General features: G+C 38.0%; 1 protein-coding gene across 2 annotated transcripts in view; it reads right to left on the bottom strand.

Annotated features, from left to right (window-relative positions):
• Positions 1-21,720, bottom strand: part of unc-104 (kinesin family member unc-104) — a 212,168-nt gene that overhangs the window by 34,260 nt on the left and 156,188 nt on the right. Inside the window, exons 24-27 of one of the 2 annotated variants that reach the window (XM_080281497.1) lie at positions 17,403-17,580; positions 14,181-14,271; positions 11,392-11,516; positions 114-295 (exon numbers count right to left, since the gene is read on the bottom strand). In XM_080281497.1, coding sequence (XP_080137623.1) covers positions 114-295; positions 11,392-11,516; positions 14,181-14,271; positions 17,403-17,580 — 576 coding nt within the window. The remainder of the gene's footprint in view (positions 1-113; positions 296-11,391; positions 11,517-14,180; positions 14,272-17,402; positions 17,581-21,720) is intronic. The other variant, XM_080281498.1, reaches the window with a different exon arrangement.

Below are 21,720 nucleotides of genomic sequence, written 5' to 3' on the forward strand. Positions count from 1 at the left end.
TGATATGAGAGGCCTGTCCTATGTTGAATAAGTCATTCGTTAGTGGTAAGAACAAATAAAATGGGATATCACCAAATTCAATGAGTTTGTTATTACAGAATGCTATCTCCTACCCAGCTCGCAGATTTCGAACCAGACGAGAAGGTCGTGTCTGGCATGGACATGGGACGTAGAGGGGCTCTGGACAACTCCGAACTTGGGTGAGCGGATCGGCTGGCTGATAGGAATGGCAGGTGGCTGCATCCTCTTTGGGGGCCCTCTGGAGCTGCCGGGGGGGACCAGGCCAGGGGGTAAGCTGGCATGGTGGCCATGGGGTTTGTGGTAGTCATTGTCATTTGTGTGGTTGTGTGGTTACAGTGGGGGTAATGGGTTAGATGGGTAAAAAGGCCATGATCATTATGATTGTACAGTATTGTGGGTATTGCATTAGTTGGAAAAAAGATTAGTTGTGTGGCCACAGCCATTCATATTAGTGTTGTGTTTTTAGAATGTAGAGTTATTATATGCATAAATTTCAGTGATATTCGAGAGTTTTGGTTTTATTTTTGTTAGCATGATTTTGAGAGCATCATAATCATTTGTGTATGGAGTTTAAGTGTCATTGTCATTGTCAGAAGTGCATGTTGTCCCTCAATGATTGTTTTTGACATTGATTTTTTTTTTTTGTTATATTTCCATAATGTCCATCATAAAATTAATTGCAGAAATCATTAGTACATTTTGCAGTCAGTGGTGTTATTGTTATTTTTGTCATCAGTCATTATAGTGGTCGCCATCACAACACCAGCCATAAACATGAGCAGCACACAGTGGAGCGAAAGGGAGAGAGGGAAGAAAGATGGAGAGAACAAATGTGTTAGACAAACAGATGAACCTCAAAAAATAATAATAGTAATAAAAAATAATATTGAGTGCACTGGCACAAAATTTCACAAAAAGAAAAGTACATCACAATATAGAGATACAGCTGAGTACAAAAATCTGCATAACATTTCACTTCTCGCTTTCCTCAGCACCCAATATTTCTTAGCTAACGGAGGATGGATGGATGGATAAAGGAGGTTTGATTTATTCCACTGCCCACAAATGATGCTCTTTGATATGCTGTGTCAAGGTGGAGTGTCAGACATAATCCACAAGTGAAGCTGACATGGTGGAGCAGTAAGCGAACATTTGACACTGATTGTACATGTACTGTTCAATGGGAAACTGAAAAAATTAGATGCACATATGAAAAGCTGAGAGATACAGACACTTGCCACAGAAAGTTGTGTCAGCATTTCAATTAATAAGTTAGTAAATAATATTCCTGAAAGTCCCTGTACAACTAATTTGTGAGGAAAAGGAGAAAGAACACTACCCATGTAAAGTATTCCCTACATGTCTTAAATGATGGCTAAAGGGATATACGAATGGAAGGCTGCAGACCTTCCCTCTTAGTTCTCTTGCAGGGATCTGGGCCTGTATTCACAAAAAACTTAATAACAACTCCCTCTCATAACTCAGATTTTGATCTGCAGGAAGAAGAGACATAGAATGGTTCAGTTCATTTTTTCTTATTCTTCCTAAAAAAAATAAATAAATAAATAAATAAATAATAATAATAAAAATTATTCTCCCCTTGTAACTGACGCCATGGCTACATGAGGACAATTCTGTGCACTATTTCTGGCCATCAAAATAGGAGGCAATCTGCTGAGCAAATAAAAGCCTTCCAAAGGTGGTAACATGTGCTGCTGGCTTCAAGAAAAAACAAGTAAGTGCTGGCATACAAATGCACTGAGAGACGGATGACCATCTTCCTTCCTGAGTCCACCTGACACAAGGTGCATGACTACTGCAGTACGTACCATATTGGAAAATATCACACAAACTGTCACCTGTCTGGCCAATATTGGAAAGACGTAGCTAGCTGGTCAAGGGTATGAGGATGGTGCCTAGTCTTTTTCTCGTCAATACAATTCTCCCTCACAACAGACTGACTTCCCCACTAAGATATTCCACCATCAGATGTTTCCCTGTCATTCACCTGTATATAAACTAAATTAAATATTCTTGTCTATCTATCTATCTATCTATTGCCAGATGCCTCAATCCCGTTCGGGGTGGCCACAAACAAATCGCCTCCACGTCACCCTGTCCCCCGCCATTTCACTCCCCCGCTCCCAACTCACACACCCCTCTCTCATATACCTCTCCACCCCATCCCTCCATCTCATCCTTGGCCTCCCCCTCCCTCTTCCCCCCTCCACCTCACTCACATACACTCTCTTCGTCAGTCTTTCATCCTCCATCCTCTCCACATGGCCAAACCACCTCGGTGTATTCCTCCTAACGCTTCCTATCACATCCACATCCAAACCACAACGCTCCTTTATATCCTCATTTGTCAGCCTGTCTCTCCATGTGACTCCACAGGCTCCTCTTAAACAACTCATTTCCACTGCTCTCACTCTTGACTTGTGTCCTTCCAGCAATGTCCAAGCTTCACTTGTGCTTGAGTAATATGGGTTACAGATATGATACTCACTGTTTTGCTTCGTTGGTAAAAGTGGCATTAAATGAATGAAATTAGTTGAATAAAGCTACTGTCCAAGGTATGTTGTGATGTGAAAAGATGCATCATGAGCCATATCATAATATGGTGTATCTGCATATAACATAACAATTATCATTATTATTATTATTATTATCATTATTATTATTATTATTATTATTATTATTATTATTATTGTTGTTGTTATTATTATTTTTTTATTTATTTTACAGAATACTGTATTCAGATAGTGTCATTTCAAGAGAGATGATTCAAAATGCTGTATGATCACATGTGTATAATAATGTTTGTTAATCCTGGCTGAATTAAACAGAAAAAAAGAAAAAAGAAAAAAGAAACAAATTTTGTCAATCTAACATCCAACACATGATACAATACAAACTCATATCTGAAAATCCATTTCCTGAAAATCTTCACTTCACAAAATTTTAATTGTATATTTTTTCATGTAATAAGGAGCTGTTGATATCACCTGTCTTCACACAATCAATGCAGACCTGAAGGCTTTTTTGTGTGTGTGAAAGGACATGTATAAGAATAACTAATACATTATGAACAATGTATGTACTGTTAATGGTACTGTAGGGTATTCATTACATGATATTCTCATTACCATAATAATAATCAAAATTCTACATTCCAAACCTTTCCAATATTCAGAAAGGCTATGGACTCAAGCATTTCAGATTTGAGTTTGTACTGTACTGCTATGTTTTTAAATCTGGTTCACTATTTTAGCATAACAGTATTAATAAAATATATCACTCTCTATTTAATTTTTTTATAAACTGTTTAAGTATTTTATGCATAACAGTACTTATAAAATGCTTTTTTTTTTTTTTTTTTCTCATAAGGTCATCAAGTTCAGAAATTATGGAATACTGACCACAATCAGATTGCTGTGAAGTCAATCAGTGTCTGAACTGCTCTGGCTCTTCTGATCTTTCTTCTGATATTTTAATGAATATATGAGATAATGAGTTTAAGTCAATCTTTAACCATCATTCTCCTGAAGTAGTAAAGCTAATCGTTCTATGTGATAATTCTCATTGGTCTGGTTCATCCATCTGTTCTCTGCACACATAATATTGGGAAACTGAATGTTAATGGAGCTTGCAATAGACCGAACTGACTCAGTTGCTTTGTGTGTCTGTGAAAGGGCTGTTGTACACACTGTAAATGGCCAAAAGGCAAACTATGACCATAATAAGATTGATTTATGCAGTGGTGATGAAAAAAAGCTGGCTGCAGTTACGAATAATCTGGAGTTCAGAAGAATGTGACTTAAATCAACTTTTGCAATTGTGACTGTTAAACCAACTTCTGCAATTGATGCCCAACTGGCTTCTGATTTTGTTCCATTCTTTACAACTAGGATATCTTGAACATAAAATGAACTGGACAATATTTCTTTCAGCAGGGAATTCTCAGCCAAGTTCCAACCATGGAGCATAAGAGGACATGTGCTTACATCATTTGATCCAACGGACTATCTAGCTATCTATTGCCAGACACCTCAATCCCGTAAGGGGGGCCACAGTAGACATTAATAAATTATTTAATTCACTAGACATTGGTGAAGTCAAATGCTTTATCAAAGACATTACTGAAACATTTTGCTACCATGATTTATCTAATGTGTCGCACTGCCAGTTAAGTGCAAATATACTGCAGACTTTACTTGTAGAATAGTAAACAGATGCTTCAAAGATGGTAGCAATCTGAGAAACGTGCCTTGCTCTGGCCTTACTTAAGAAACCTGGTCTTGATGTTGAAAGCATGTTAAACTATCATCCTGTCTCTATTGTTATTACTGTCTAAGATTATAGACTCAGCTACAATTAATCGACTTCTACCATTACTCAAATGAAACAGAGTTATCCCCCATGTTCAGAAAGAATACAGGAAATTTCATCGTCATCATCATCATCATCACCATCATCTAGACCTCCTTTCCCACCCTACGACAGGGTGAGGAGTAGCAATATCCAGACAGCCCAGGTTTGCCCAGTTCAATGGGCCATGCTTCCACACACTCATCACTCAAGCCTGCGGAATGCTGGCTCTATCTGATATGCCAAAACGTGAACAACATTCTGCAGCTTCACATAAACGTATCCAATAGAGTCAAACCGAACACTGTCATGTTAAAAAAGGGTGCCAAATTCCTGATCATGTGCTTCTCCTCAAAAACTTCATCCAGCCAACTCGATCTCCTGTCAATCCCCTAGCCTCACCAACTTCCATACCTCTCTTCCTCACACACCCATTCACCATATCACTTTACCGAAACTGTGTTAACAAAGATCATAATGATCTAGTAGTGACATGCCCTCTCTTGCTGGTTCTGTTAGATCTGTCTGTGGCCTTTGACACAGATAATCATGAACTATTCCTGGATGATCTGCATTTTTATGGCATCCATGATGATGTCCTTTTACTCCCATGGCTGTACTGTACATGTCTGCCAGATCTCAGAGTGTGGTAGGAGACTACACATGCCCAGATTCAGTTCCCCTTCTGTTTGGAATCCCCCAAGAATCCATTTTAGGTTCAATCCTATTTACAGTTTATTCAAGTACAGTAATTTATGAATACATGATGCACATGATGTTTCCTCTTATTTTTATGTTGATGACATGTAGCTTTATGTTAAGATAACCAATATTAAGGACAGAGTACAGTGCTAAGAAAAAACTGAAATCCCTAATATTCAATATTAAGATCTATTTGGCAATGAGGAGACAAACTGAATGATGGTAAAACAGAAATCATTATTATTCAAGGAAACATAAGGGATGGTGATGTTGATACTGTAATTTCTTCACTCTGAAGACTGGCAAGTCACAACTTTGTCTGGTCTGTTCTGTTCGAAATCTGGGAGTGCATTTCATTTTGAAACTAAATTATAAAAAGCATATTAATCAAAATTAGGCACATTAGAAACCTGTATTCTGTAAAACAGTTTCAAAACAGACAATGCCTCTTAACACTGGTTCATAAAATGGTTTTGTCTCATGCTGATCAATGAAACCCGCTATGGACTGGTCTTCCAAATAATATACTAAAGAAGTTTCAGTCTATGTTCAATGGGACAGCAAGGCTTATCTTTAGCCTTTTTCCAAAAACCCCAAATTACTTTATTTCTAATTAAGTTACACCAGTTGCCAGTAAAGGCTAGAACAGAATGAAACTATGTCTTATTACTTTTAAAGTTCTTAAGTTTGGTGAATCAAAGTACTTGATGAACTGATGAAACCTGCTGGTGCACCCAGTTGTGATGTTACAAAATGAAGATAATCCCATGGTCTTGATGAGCCTAAAGGTGTTGACCAATCATTTTTCTCTGACTGATCTTTTTTCTTATACTGCCCCTAGGTTCTATAATAAACTGTCATTATCCATGACACAATTAGCTTCTTCTGAGTCTTTTAAGGAGTGGCCCAAAGCTTTCTCCTTTCAGAGAGCTATGATCTGGAGCGAGGTGTTGTGATGGACAATTAAAGGGTTTAAATTGCTGCCACCTCTGTTGACTAAGCCTGTACATGAATGATAAATATATATTCTTTTACTACAAAAATGACGAAAGTGTGTTCAGCACTAGTGAATTCTTTGGTGGAAGAATTAAAACTTTTGAGAAACAAAAGATTATTGCTCATGTAATGCTGCTCAGGGATGAATGAGGCTGGTCACTCTCATCCTAAATGTCAGGACCAACCTGCCTAGCCCTGGGCTCCTATGCTCCTAATGGGGCAACAAAGAATTAGATGATGAATGAAGGAATGAATGAATGATCACTATTATTATCCATCCATCCATTATCCACCCCTACACTTATTTAAAAATAACATCAGCAGCATCTGATCCCCAAATACTGTCTGCAATCATCCCTGAAAAGACAACCATTAACAACTTGAAATACTGCCTCAGAGCTAAAAGTTCTTGTCTGGCAACTGGAGGAGCAATCCACCATGCAAGAGTTGCTCAAAAATATCCTTTAGTGACCATGGCTAATGACTTTTTACTGCACGTGGAATAAGAGAAATGGAGGGTTTTACAGCCTCCTTGTCATTCCATCAAAATGAAGTATGAGTTATGAAAGAGGGTTGATGGGAGGTATATCTGTAAATCTCACCCCTGATCACCTCACAACAGAGCACTTGAGTTGGAAGGAGCATCATCCATTCCCTGGTAAAGGAGGGGAGACTGTATCTATGGTCATCTTTCTCCTTTGATTCATTTCTCAAAGAGATTAATGTTCTTATCTATGGTCATCTTCCTCTTCTGATTCATATTCTCAAAGAGACTGAAGAACATTAATCTGGATTTTTCCCATTCTATGTGAACACAGGCATGGAGATCAATCAACAAAGATGGACGATGAAGTGAAGAATACAGTAACGACCCAATTTACAATCAGGTTACATCTAGAAGGAACTGATCGCATACTGAATGATCACATATTGATGTCAATAAACATGGACACAATGGAGATACGCTGGGGATCAAGGGCCACGTAACCTAAAATCTCAAAAAACATTTCTACCGCCCACCTGAGGTATGTTGTAGGCCAGTCTAAGCCATCACCAAGCCCCCCACCCCTGAGGCTAGGGGACAGCTGAAAGGCCTGAACAATCACTCAAGGTTGTCAGATAAGTGATGGGGAAAGTGAAGCAGTGAGGCCAAGGGAGAGCATAAGGGTGGAGTGGATGGGGAGCTGGCCTTGAACTGCTCCTTTACCTCCACTCTCCTCTTCTCCTTGAGATCCTTCCACAAATCAAGCACCTTTGCACAGATGAAGCTATGCTGTAGGGACTGCCTCATTCGGTGAAGTTCATTAACCCGCAACGCTACGTAGATGTTTTATCTCCTCCATAATGGGATCTCTAGTCCAAATTAGGCACTTTGCATTCAGGAAGGGCACATTATGTACCACAGCTAGGACAGCCTTGAATTTTTTATCATGGCAGAGACCGTGGACTGGAGCAGCTTAAGGGCTTCTGCGATCTTGTTTACCCCAGGCCCATCCTTATGGCACTTAACAATATCCAATTAAACATCATGGGAATTGCTATGTCTTGCCTTCTTAGACTTCCCCTCTGCACCCTTAGACTTGCCCTCTGCACGATGCTTTTCACTGTTGTTAGTGCCCTTATCTGACATGTTTTTCAAACCATATGTTTCAGTATTTCATACAAAGTTATCCCTTGCAGGATGTGCAACGCATGTCAGGGATATAATTCTGAATGCCAAAGTGTGTGTTTCTGCCACTCGTGCCATTTGTTCTTTGTCTTGTACACATACCTTCCACTGTACCAATGATCCTTTTAACAGCTTGTGTCAGTTTAATGCTAATTGTGCATTCTCTTTAACTTATTAACTTGGGGGAAGGGGGATGTGGGATGCAAAGATTCATTGGGGTATGATACATTTTTCTGTGGCCACCGGCAAAACATCTAGTCTCACAACAAATTCAAATTGAGTCAGTTGGCTGTCCATCCCTTGTAGAGCAATACATCACTCAGTAAACCCAAGAGTTCAGCAGTCATTTCATACCCACCTTTCGTATCTCTCCACTTCACATCATGCACTAAACTGTTCATCACGCATCTGCACCATTATTTTGTGAGTATAGGTGTTTCGATGGCCTTGCACAAACAAAGAAGGTTACATAACATGGGGAATGCACAGGAGACAATAACAGCAGCAGGACACGCAAGCAACTGGATGAGCAACGTGAGGACTTTAAAGACGTGGTGGGAAGGAAGACATGTGCACATAGACCTCAGAAGAGGGTTCTGCACATGTACACACAAGCAGCCATCTTGGCTCATATGTATGACTGTCTGCCTGCACGGGTGGAAGGGTGCTTGCACAGGATCATTATACATGGTGACCGTAAAAATCATATAAGGAATTTTTTCAATTGTTAATCCAAAACTGTGTATGAGTTTTCACTGATTATAGTAAACGAACGCATACCAGATAATCATATACTGGGTCGTTACTGTACTAAAATAACTGGCAGAAGGCACTGTTATTACTGCCCTTGTTGAGTTTTATTCTGCAGTCAACCTAATACTGCTATATGCAAAAATTAATAACAATATATTTTGATAATACATTTTCATGTATAACAAGATTGGAAACTAAGTACTATGAACTGATTATTACCTGTGGATAAGCTTGGATCCTGAATGTGGCAACATCTGAATACAGTATAAATGTATGGCAGAATTCCACACAAAAATACAGTACCGTACCTTAAAAATCTGTACTGATCATATCATTGTCATTTGGTAATGAATAAACCCGTCAGTAAAATAAAAGTTATTTCAATCTCATGCATAGAACAGGCAAAGAAAATATTGGTTGGCAACTCAGAATACAACAAAAGATCACATGAAAGGAAAAATAATTGTGCAGTAACAGGAAAGCAAAGGGAGTCAACAAAGCAGAAGCTGCACTGTTGCCTCCATTACAAACCAATAAAAGCTGGCTCTACCACTTTTTAAACTTAACTCTTCCTTGTCTGGCAGTCAGTCATTCCCAATGCAGTGTACTTTCATGTCAAATTACATATACTATATATAAATGTACCTGTATTACTGAAAACTACTGATTTAATTCTAAGCAACATAAAACTACATTTTGTCACCTGATGTTAGTACTGAGACACACATATTTCCCATTTTAGCAATTCCTTAGGTTATTTACAAGATAATTAATGCCTCATTGACCTGGAGATGTTGGATGGATTAATACTACTTTCTGGTAGTTGGCTCATACTAACTGTAAGCCAAATCCTTCAGCTGTTCAAGCACTCCAGACAAAAAAGAAAAGCATTGTATCTGGTTGAATAAGCTAACTGAAGAAATTTTATTTCTGATTTTGGTGTCTACATTCTTTTTTGGTGTCTACATTCTTTCATTAATGTTACTGCATACAGAACTTTCAAGAATCAGAAATGGTTCAACTAATCCCAACAGAATGGTATATCCATATTCGTGTGTAAACTACTTGCACACAACAGACACAACTACCAATTATCTGGCTAATAATTATTGTACTGTACTTTTAAACAACACAGAAAATGTAATTTATGATATTCTTAGTCACAGTTACTATATATTATAAGTACAGTGACCTGTCCTATAATGCAGGAATACTGTACACAGAAAGCAAAGCTCGAGAGGATTGCGCGTTATAGGAACTATATGTTTATGTGTTAAAGGGTTTCATGGGACTCAAGCCAGCCCCAATTTCACTATTTTGGGTAATTTTCATGATTTTTTTCAGGTCATTTACCTACCTAATAGACTACATACAAGTACCACACTACTCCTCGCCTCAAGTGCAACATGTTGTTGGCTTGCTGGGAGAAGATGGTCAAGTTTCAGTGGCATGGTGGGGGCAGATTAAAGCGGTATCACACAGTACCTTGTATGAGGTTTGCTAAGAAAAAGTTTTGTGGAACCAGGCACAGACCTTATCATACACATTCCTCGTATTGTCGGCAACGATGCTTCTTCTCACACTGTTGCCAGTGCCCATCTCACCTGTACCCAGTCTAGGTCACTGGAGAATGCGACTGCCAACTCAGCAAAGAAGGAGAAGCAGCACTGTATACAAACAGACAGAACTGTCCAGGGACCCCATTGGTTAAAATGGTTTCATCAGAGTTTCTAGAGGTGAGAGAAATTGCCACCATGGCCCTTGCAGTTCTCTTGTGGAACACATCATCTCTCTGATTCCAAAGACAAGGAAATTACCTCAATTTTTCAATGAGGGCAAATTCAGCAGCCCTAGTCCAGGAAATCTGAGCAGCAGCCATCATATTTTCACTGATGAAGCTGTGTGGGTGCTGAAGATATTGTACTGTCCAGAAGTACTACTCTAATATGTCCTGTTCACCTTACATGGTGCATCTGGCAGCTAAGTCCCCAAATGTAAACACATGATTATTTGATTATTTTAACATCATCACAGTTTTCATCAGTGCATGAAAAATTTACTCTTTAAGGCTTTCATAATTATTAATATTTATCTTAAAATATTATTAAAAATTCTATGATAGATTAGATGTTCAGTGTTAAAACATGAAATATTCCCTGTTGTCGCCTAGTTGGTCACACTGTTTTGTACCTCGTATGACAGGCGAGAATCCGTCCAAATGGATTCCAAGCTTGCCGAGGATACCGTCAACATTTACCATGATGTCTTGTCGATTTACTCTCATTTCCTCAGCAAACTTCATACAAGGTACCGTGTGATATCCCCTTTAAGTGGGGCAGAGGGGAGAAGAAGTCACATAGAGCACGAGTACTGTACAGTCACAGCGCAGGGAGAGGGTGGGCTCAGGTTGAGAAGAAACAGTACTCAGTGGACTGTGAATACACACCACGCAGACATGTCATAGCAAAGACATGGCCTGACAATCTGTGTCATATGCATCTTTTCCTCGTAGTAAGATTTTGAAACATAAACAGGTGCCTCCCACCGTGCTGTATGTATTTTTTTCTATGTAATATGATTTTGAAACACACACAGGTGCCTCCCGTGTTCTATGATTTCCGCGTTCTAGGATCGCGCACTGTAGGAGTGTTGGATGTAATTTGGTATTACTTTACCTTATGTAACTCAGGCAACTATTAAGCATTACTGAAAGCCATAAAGAATTATTTCATTATGCATTCACATAACTACGTTCAAACATCAATTACAGCTCAATTAAACTTCTAAAGCACCATTCTTTTGCATACAGTATTTGTACTATGTATAACTACACACACACACACACACACACACACAGTCTTTCTTTGATTGGTACTAACAAGTGTGTTGCATCTTGGCGAGAGTCACGGTGCAGAGGATGTTGTTGATAATGACCAAAAACTTCAAATACAATGGGTTGCGTTTTGATGTAATCGATGAATGCTCTCGTCACCGTCACAGTAATCTGAGAAACAGAAGGAAACACATATATATACAGTATCTACATGCTCATCCAGCTACAGCAATCCCCTGTTTATCTGATACTGCACTATCTGATCTCTGTCACTATCCTACAAAGAAAAAAATCTGTCTGAATTAAAGCAATAGCCATTTTTTTAATATGTTAACTGGCGGCACGCATGGAAGCTGAATTTTCTAAACCACCAAATACTCCCCACAACACTCTTACACAACCGATGATGCCCATCAAAACAAAGGCTGCTGCCTGCTCCACCTCAGATACAAAGAGTAAGTCATCCGGTGTTGGTGCACGTTAAGTTCGTTATGGAATTTGTGGCTTTGTTGCCATACCAGAGTTTTTGCAGGGGTTTATGTTGTTTACCCTAGTGCTGTGTGCATGCCTGTAGCTTCTTCTGTGGAAAATAATAAAATGTTCACGGATATATGCATGTACCTGTAATGTATTTGGCGTCAACCGGTCTCCTTTGTGTTTCACCCTTTGCAGCTAGTTGCTTGCTTTCAGTTCTGCTTTTAGCCATCTATGCATATCACTCACTTTTTAGAAATAAAATATTGTAAATGTTTGTAGCATCTTCTGTGGAAAATAATAAAATGTTAATGTAAATATGTATGCAATTTCTCTCTTTACATGGAAGAAGGAACCAAGGGCCAGAACCTGCGAGAGTATTCCCTCCATGAAAAAATAAAAACAAAATAACTGAAAGCCAAATTCAAGATTTGTTCATTTTGAGGTACCTGGACACAATGCATTTACAAGACTGGAGGTCATAGGCAACAGCAAATACAGACTGAGGAAGACAGTTCCAGAGCTGACTTGCTGCACACATGACAGACTGAGAGTAAATGTTAACTCTTGCATTAGAGAGTTGGACAGAAAAAGGATGAGAGTTTGCTGCTAAACGGGTGCTAAGTGCCTGCTATAGTGGTGGAGAGATGCAGGCAGACAGTTCAGAGGAGCAGTGCCCACTGAAGTAGTGATATAAAAGAGATAAAGATGCAACAGTGCAATGAAGAGACAGGGGGTGGAGGGAGCTGGCCTGTACTTATGTAATTTGTTGGCTGCTTTCAGTTCTACTTATATCCATCAACACATCTCACTCTCACTTTTAATAAATATTAATATTCTTAGTGACTGTCACTGAACAAGTATTCAGTGCAAATAAGACAGGCCTACAGTGAAATATGTATAAAGAAAAGGAATTTTTAATAATTAAAATCACACCAACGTACCGTAACATAAGAGTGGTTGTGCAAGAAGTATATAAAGACTATAGAGGTGGCCATCGGAAAATCGGAATTGCGATGAGTTTTGCATATGGACAGGAAGACCTGTACAGAGTTTTACAGGAGTTATACCTCCTGTACAGAGGTTAGGGGAGTAGGACAGCATTAAAAAAAATAAAATAAAATAAAAAATAAATAAATAAAAAAGACGAAGAAGAAGAAGAGTTACAGTATTATCTGATATACAAGGCCTTAAGTGAATTATGATGTATAAACAGGGGGTAACTGTATTGCCTTAAATCTTAGACACAGAAAATTTGAATTTCAAACTTGCATATCTTGTTACTTATATCATACAAATACCCTGTATTAACACTAGGCATTACATGGAGCAACCTACCAGTAGCTACTGTAAATACTCAATCATTTTAACTACATATCAAATTATATGAAGACCATACATAACAAACAGCCTCTGCATATTATAAATGGGGATATTGGTGAATTTTTACACCCACTTCGGAATTCCGTGACAAATGATGGTCCAAGGAGGAGTGGGCTAGTCAGGCTAAAATGGTGTTGGGTGGTGGAGAACTGCAAGATGGGTGGAGGATTGTAGATTAAGTAATAGGTTTTAGAAAAATCAGAGAGTACACAACACAATATGAGTATGGTAAACAAAGAGGACTTGTTGTGATGGACTGGACTGGTTTTGAGTGGTGGGGGATGACTCTGGAAGTATGCCCAGTGAAGACAGCAATGCATTTTGGTTAAAGTGTATGGCAGTGATTTATCACAGACATTCACAGAAGGAGGGAAGAAGGAGGGAGAAATGTGTGAAATGGGATGGGCGGGATGAGTTGAAATGGTGGCAATTGTTGGAGCAATGCAGGAGTAAATCTCATGGAGACACGTCCAAACATGCAATACAAGGGGTTGAAAAAGGGTCAGGTGTGTGGATGAGAGTGTGCAGTACTGACTAGGAAAGTAGTGCGGTGAGGCAGGATGCAGGTAATAAACTCCATAAAAATTAGAAAGAGTAGCTTGGGCAATATAAGTGTGAAGGCTGAACAGAAGGTTTTTTTTAATACAAGTTCTCTCTACTCTCCCATATCTCAGTCTGCATGTAAAAGGAGGTTCTTCAGCTGAGTTACTGGAGACTTTGAACCTTTTCAGTGTATGTGGTATCTTCTGAGTTTATAAATGCCAACTGCCATCACCCAGAATGATAAAAAACAGAAGAATACAGTGGAGCAGTGTACTACTAAGAGGAAAAGGATGAAAAACAAGAGTGTTTGTAAATGTTAGAAAAATATGCAGGGATAGTGTAACCAAGAGGCAGTTTTTTCATGACCATCCCCTGTTAGGGGGTTTCCAACAAGGAGCAAGGCATCAGAGATAATACATAAAAAATTGTACTTACATTCTGTACATGATAGAACCCAAGAGGTGGCCCCTTTCCAGTGTTTTTAATGGGTTCAGTTGAAAAGGCTTCATCGTGTCGGTGTCGGAAGCTGATGGAGGTAGTGAGAAAAACATTTGATCAGTAACTTACACACATTATGATGAGGTAGGCACCTGAAAAATACTGTATAGCACTGTAATTAGCTACTATAACTGATGATATCAGATAGCAGATGGATGGCTATCACTGAACCTAGGAGTACTACCATAAAAATAAAATGTGGCTACAAGCTTGGTAACTACCCACACAATCATTTTTTGACATAAAATATTCACATGTAAATAGAGTCAAAGTCCAAGATGAGACTCTAACACTGTTAAAACTCTTTATTACACATATCAGATTTATTTTTTCCCCATCATTTTTCAACAGGGGGCGCTCACCATCCACTCACTCAATGTAGTGCTGCTCTTGGGTGCCTGCCCTCTCCTCTCTTCCTACCTTCTTTCCTTCCTTCCTTCCTAGTCTGTCTTTCTTTCTTTTGTTCTTTCTTCTTCCTTCTCTCTATGGGTGACTACACTGAGTGACAAGCCAAATGGTTTCCTGTACACCGGGAAACCATTTATTTTGCTGGGTGGTAACCATATAGCCAAACTATGGTGCCTGGTGGTTTTGTGGGTAATTAAGGCACTCCAATCACACTGAACCTGGGCAGATTTATATCCAAAGGGAGGTTGGGGTTTATTGCTCAAGTAATGCCACTCAGAGATGAGTGAGGCTGGTCACTCATCTTAAATCTCAGGACCAGCTTGCCTAGTCCCGGGCTCCTACATTCCTCAAGGGGCAACATAGGATTAGATGATGATGATGATGAAGTTTTCAGCAACTAATGGGATGTAATTAGCTGGTTTTGCTACTTGATTTAGCTTCCAGTCCATAAAAAATATCAGTTGTACCATAGCCAGCCTCTACACAAGGGATTCCTTAAGAGGAAGCATGGTGTCATTTGACTGACTGAATGATGAATCAAATACATAAAATTTTATTGGCATACCCTTCTGTCAAATAATGCTGGAATGGTTTTTAATTCACCTACACCCTTCCTTGCAAGAACAATAAGTCTTCCTTATAAGTCACTTTGTTTATATTCTTTTTTGCTTTTAAGTCTGAAAAAAAAAAAAAAAAAAAAAAAAATCAACCCATCAACTATACCATATCTCAAAAGAGGACATGGCTCTGACTGCAACATACCTCAAAAGAGACCAACCAAAATTAACTTCCATATGCATTTTACTGGTGCTTGTTGTGGTTAAAGTACAGCAGTTATGGCACTAGAAATTTGCATACACATATTTTGCATTCCCCTTTCTATCTCTTACCTACAAACTGTTCTTTGACTAAAAGTACATACTTTTCAACCCTATCAGGTTTCTGGGCCGGGCAGATTATGTCTGTGCTACAGTCAGTTGCTCTCGCGCTGACCTACATCTCTGTGCAGTGATATTATTCTTTGATCGCTTTGTGTAGACATACTTTTCATGACAGAATGTTGTTTTTGGTGTCACTTTAAAGCTGAATAGTTGTACTTCATCGTAGTATATTCAAAAAAGAAAAAAAAAATAATAATAAAGATATATAAATCCAGTTTAAACCATGCAACTACATTACAGTACCTTTACAATGACTGATTATGGTTACATCTCCATTTTATTATGCAGTAAAGCACAAGGAAAAAGATGCACAATTTTTTATGAGTTTTGGCCACATATTTGCTTCACAATTTTTTTCTTTGATCACTTGTTAAGAAACGATGCTGGTTGTGGTGTTATTTTAAAAGTGAATAGTTGTACTTTATCATATGATGTTCAAAAAAGGAAAACAAAGAAAATAAAAAGTCAAAATGACAAGTTGAAGTTAGGGGAAAACCAAAATTTTTATACCTTGCCGCAGAAAAATATTCGGAAAAAAAAAAAAAAAAAAAACTTATAAAGATATATTAATCTGGTTTAAACCATGCAAAATTACAATAAATTACTTTTATATATACGTATACCTTTTATACAGATTATGGTCATTCTGTGTTTTTATTGCGCGGTAAAGCAAAAGGAAAAAGATGCACAATTTTTCATGAGTCTTGGCTGCATATTCACTTTGCGATCTTTTTCTTAGATTGGTCAGTGTAAATACACTTTTTACAATAGGATGCTGGTTTGGTGTTATTTTGAAGCTGAATAGTTGTACCTGTACTTTATTGTCCTATTATAAAAAAGGGAAAATAAAAGAAAATAATAAGTCAACATGATGAAGTTAGGCAAAAACCAAAAATTTGATACCTTGTCATAGAAAATATTTGACAAAGAAAAAAAAAAAAAAACTAATAAAGATACTTGTATTTAAATCTCGTTTAAACCATGCAAACTACAAAACTACTGCCCACCACGCACAGGGCAAGCATTCCATGACATCTTGTCTGAGTCTCTTTGTTATAACGCATAAATGCAATTTATAATGAACGTTTTACAAAAGTATTTTAAAAACAGGCATAAATGCGTCACTGGAATCTCTGAAGTTGGATTTGAAATGACGTGAAAACGAGTCATCAGAATCTCCAAGGGTTAAGTTTGCTGAAAAATACTGTATTTGATTGTAGGAAACTGCAGCAGCAAAACAACACCACATTTCAATTTTAAAATATATACACATATATATCATAACATTCTCTGTGGGCCAATATGACCAAAATATCAACTCGAGGAACTTTATAAATATTGCATTTTAGTGTATGGGGCAAAGTACTAGAAAGCATTCACCCAGGAGCAAAACCTCCTCATATTTCCCAGCACCTCGCAATGGAGAAGGATCCTAGTCTGACTCTGCTAAGGCACGTGTACTGCGAGGGGGTGCCAGTTCCCTGTGTGGTGCACATACTGTACAGTACAGTACTTGTAGGACAGCCCCACAGATGCAACTGCTTACCTGTGGTTGCTGGGTCTGCTTGGTCTGACAAACTGGGGTTAAATGACAACAACAATAACTATTACCTTACAGCTGATAAGGTAGCTTTCCAACGGAAAAAGTTATGAAAGCTTAGAACACATCCCTGACAAATTGTATAATACGGACGGCCCATACACAGTTCTGCTTATTTCCATAAATGGTTATTTTTCCTAACCTTTTGCACTACTGTGTTAGAAATTCTAATAATGCACAATTTCAGTACCAACAGCAATGATGACGTACTTAAATTGGCAGAATATGTCAGCATACTCAGTGGAGACATCAAAGGCCTGGAGTACAGTGACTCTAAACGTGAACTCCTGACCAAGGCGCAGGTGGGGTGGGAGGTCCTCATCCTTACCACTGTCACACGAGCTCAGGCTGCTGTCACCACGCCCACTGTCAACTTCACATACTTCATCTGTACAGCACAGAAATGAATAACTAATATTTATTTTTAATCACAGGAAAATATTAGCTCTCACAACTAAATGCAAATGATTAGAAATGAAGCAATGGAAAAATATTAGTGGCTAAAACTACAGGAAGTTTTCTGAAACATAAAAGTAGAAAAGCTACTGTTATCTTTATTTCTTTTTTAAGTCAACAAAGTGCTGCTTCAATAAATATTTTAACAAAAAATAATATATAAGTGTACTTAGAATTAATTCATGGTGGAAGATGTGTGACAGGGTTAGGAAACAATAAAAATAAAAAACAATATTTCCCATGCATGGGAACTTTAAAAGAAAAACTAGAAAATTCAACACAATTTACATTTACTAGAATGATTAATGAGCTTCATTATGTATACATGGAGTAAAGACTAAATAATCAATTCACACAAATACACCATAAGCAGAACTTGTACATGTCAAATGTACTGCAAGCAGAAATTATCAGCATTCTGTCAAGACCTATGCATTAGTTATTGGGATATTAACACAAAAATCTAGGAAAAGGGCCAAAAAAGACACACACAGGGACAGTGGCAAAGCCTAAAAAAAATTGTCCTTTAGTATTGGCTAACATAATATTCATGCCTGCATCGCTTTGGCATACAGGCTAAATTTTAGCAGTCTTCACACACTTTGATAATAAGTCGGTATTAAGGAAAAGAAGGATAGCATCAGAAGTCATAAACAAGTGGCTATGTGCAGTCAAGTTTTGATCATGAAATGATAAATAATATGGAACTTTTTGGATCTGAATCAATTTGATTCTAATTACTGTTTCCTAAGCCGATGACCATGACACTGTTTGCACAGCATGGCTATATTCAAGTTGGAAGTGGTAGGGCCTTCAATCAGATGATCACTCTGTATATCCTTTCACTATGCCATAATCCCTGCTTCATGCAACACAGTTCCCCCTCCTCCCTCCAAATATGGCTTCATTAATCATCCAGTGCGTACTACACTGATAGTCAAGTCAGACTGGTGATGTCATGTGGCAGCAGACAATGCAATGTTTCACTGCTTATAGTCATATGACTAGAGAGTTGTAGCAATGACCAAGCTGGTAATGAGCATTAATTTATTCTTTCATTTTCTTTTACGTTTTTGATACTACTAACCCTTTTTATTTCATTCTCGCCACTCCCAAATAATTTTATACAGCTTAGGACTCCTCACAGGGAAGGGCTGAAACAGTCTCCAATAACCATTAACTACAAGTACAACATTTCTATTTACAAACCCTTGCCACCACTAGATTTTCTTTCTTTCTTTCTTTCTTTTTTTTTTAACACTTCAGGAAAGCTGTCTTTATCAAGAAAATACCTTGGGGCTGAAAATGTTAAGCTTTCTCTTCATACTGCGTTTTGATTTACTGCATTACTCATGATGCTAAAATAAATTTTAGAATACATGCTTTGGGTTCACTTTTGTTACTTGGATATTGTCATTGAAAATAAAACATCATAAAACATACTTTTAACCTAATCCATGAAAAAATAAATACGGTCTATAAAAAATGAGAATGAACATCAGCAGAAGGTAGAATTCTGCTGCTATAATCACTACAATAAATGGAATGAGTGCTAAATGAAAACAAAGCATGGGTGTATAGTGGAAACAAGGGATATTTTAATGTTATAACAGCATGACTGACTATTCAGCTATAAACATCCAGCTGGACAGTTGTCCTTCTTGAAATGAAAAGAAGCATAAAGAACAGGAAATTTATAATAATATTTGATGGACCTGAAGAATGCAATCAGGAAGTTGCTGTATAACTACAGAACATCAGAGACTCCTTTTTCCTTTGAACAATGCTGTTTACCCCACCAAATTTGAATTGTATCTTCCACACCAATGCATTTTCTGTATCAGGAAATGCAGTTCATCACTCATTATTTCATTAACAAAACTGACAGGGAAAAACACCGGTACTAAGCCAACCTAGCAAGTCACTCATCCCTTTAGCATGAGGGCATAATTTTAATTTTATTCTAATCTTTGGTTATTTTGTCCTATTTAAATGATCCCTCCTTCCCCTTCATAGATAAGAGATTATTCAAGGGCATACAGTGATCTCTCGGTTATACTGCACTTGGTTATAGCAGTTTTCATTATCACTGTGAGATGAAAATCTACACTCCTATTGTTATAGCTCATTTTTTGGCTCAAAACATCATTATGGCATGAATGAGCTGTTTCTGTCAATAATGATAAAGCAGTGTCTGTGATTTCTGATGGTTATGAGGGATTCACAGATGAGGCCCTACTTGAGGAGTTAATGCCAGGTAATAGAGACCACTAACTCTCCACCCCCTAGCCTCAGAACCACTTACCTCACACCCATCTCCAGTCTCTCTGTGATGTGTGTTTCTTCCTTACTGTGCCCTATTCATTATTTTCTATTAACCTAACCATGCCTATGTGTGTTTCTGGTACTTACCATAACAGTATGTAAGTATTTAGTGGGTCTAAGTTTTTTTTGCAGAACCAGTCGTTTAACCAGTGCTCTTTCCCACTAACTTTTTGCACATGCTTTTCCACACCCGTATTACAGAAGTCTAGAAAGATATCCCTCTTCTTCTGTATCTCTCTTGTTTCCCTAAATTCTCACCAAGCAACTGCTTTGAAAAATGTTCTCAATCCTGTAAAGTTTGCTTTCCCAAAGTTGTATCTTCCATACCTGTATAGTTCATCCCTTGTTTCCCCATTTCCTTCTATTGTTTGGAACTCTATCACTACATAATCACTTGCTCACTTTTTCCTATAGGACACAAATATTTCAGAGATTCAATTTCAATGGGTTCTTTGGTTAGAATTAATTCTAGTCTTGTTGGTGTGTAATCACCTCTAAACCATGTCTCTTATTTGACCCACTGTGTCATAACACATCCATTGCTATATTTAACAGTATACTGCCCAACGAATCTTCACTACTTCATGACTCCCACTCCTCCCACTTTACCTCTTTACAATTAATATCACTGATCAGGATTATGTTGTTTCTTTTCTCAAGGTATCTAGCCATGCTTGACAACATCTCCTGATATTCCTCCTCATTCCATTTCCTTGTTTTTTGGGGGACATATGCTACTGTGATGTTTCTCTTGCCTTTCCCTCTGGATTCTAGTATCATGTTTATCACTTCAGCCCTAAACTCTCCCACTTCCACATTAACCACATTTATGTTGTTCTTCACTGCTATCATCACTCCTCCTCCCATTTTTTTCTTTTCTATCTCTTCTCCACAGTTTGTATTTTTCATCTCCCATATGGATTTCAATATTCTCTCTTAGCTTGGTCTCTACAAAGCACATAATGTCTGGCTCATTTACCCTCAAGAAATCGTCTATTTCTGGCCTTGCTGAGCTTAGACCATCCACATTAACGTACGCCACTTTCAATCTTTTTGCATTGTTTTTTATTGTCCTTCTCTCTCCCTCTCTCCTTCGGTGCCACTTCCTCAATTTCTGATCCATAACTCTCCAATAAAACTCTGTCTTCTCTTCCTCCATTCTCTGGTTGTTTTTTTCCTTAGCTTCCTTAACAAGTTCCTTTGTTTTAGCTCTCTCTTCCTCATTTGCATCTCTCCTTATCCAGATATTTTTTAATCCTTTCTTATCTGCTAATTTCCAAGCCTCGTTGATTATTTCATTTACCATGACCTGAAATTGAAATTTTACTTTTCGTGGCCTTGCCCCTTCCTCCACATATTTTCCCAGCCTAAATACTTCTTTGATCCCCTCTTGGGCTTCGTCATTTCCTTCCATAACTATTGGCACTATTTCCTTTGCCCTTCTCACTTCTTCCCTTTCTCTTACTGACCTCATTGACATAGGGTTTTCTTTCAAACCTGAGATAATTATGCATTTTTTCTTGACTGCTGCATCTCTGACAAGTGATTCTGTGCTTTTAGTACCTTAACCATTTCCATCTCTACCTTTTCCTGGTTTTCTTTCTTCTGTTCTATAATTTTGTTTAGAGTTATTTTCCCTTCTTCCTGAATTTTCTTCCATCCCTTATGCTCATCCTTGATTTCCTTAATGTGTTCATCTTGCATCTTTGTTTTTGATTCATACTCTTTGAGTTTAATTTTCATCTTA

Source organism: Coenobita brevimanus, chromosome 89 (genome assembly GCF_032717465.1).
Source record: "Coenobita brevimanus isolate Jiangsu-jjx chromosome 89, ASM3271746v2, whole genome shotgun sequence".
NCBI classification, from domain to species: domain Eukaryota; kingdom Metazoa; phylum Arthropoda; class Malacostraca; order Decapoda; family Coenobitidae; genus Coenobita; species Coenobita brevimanus.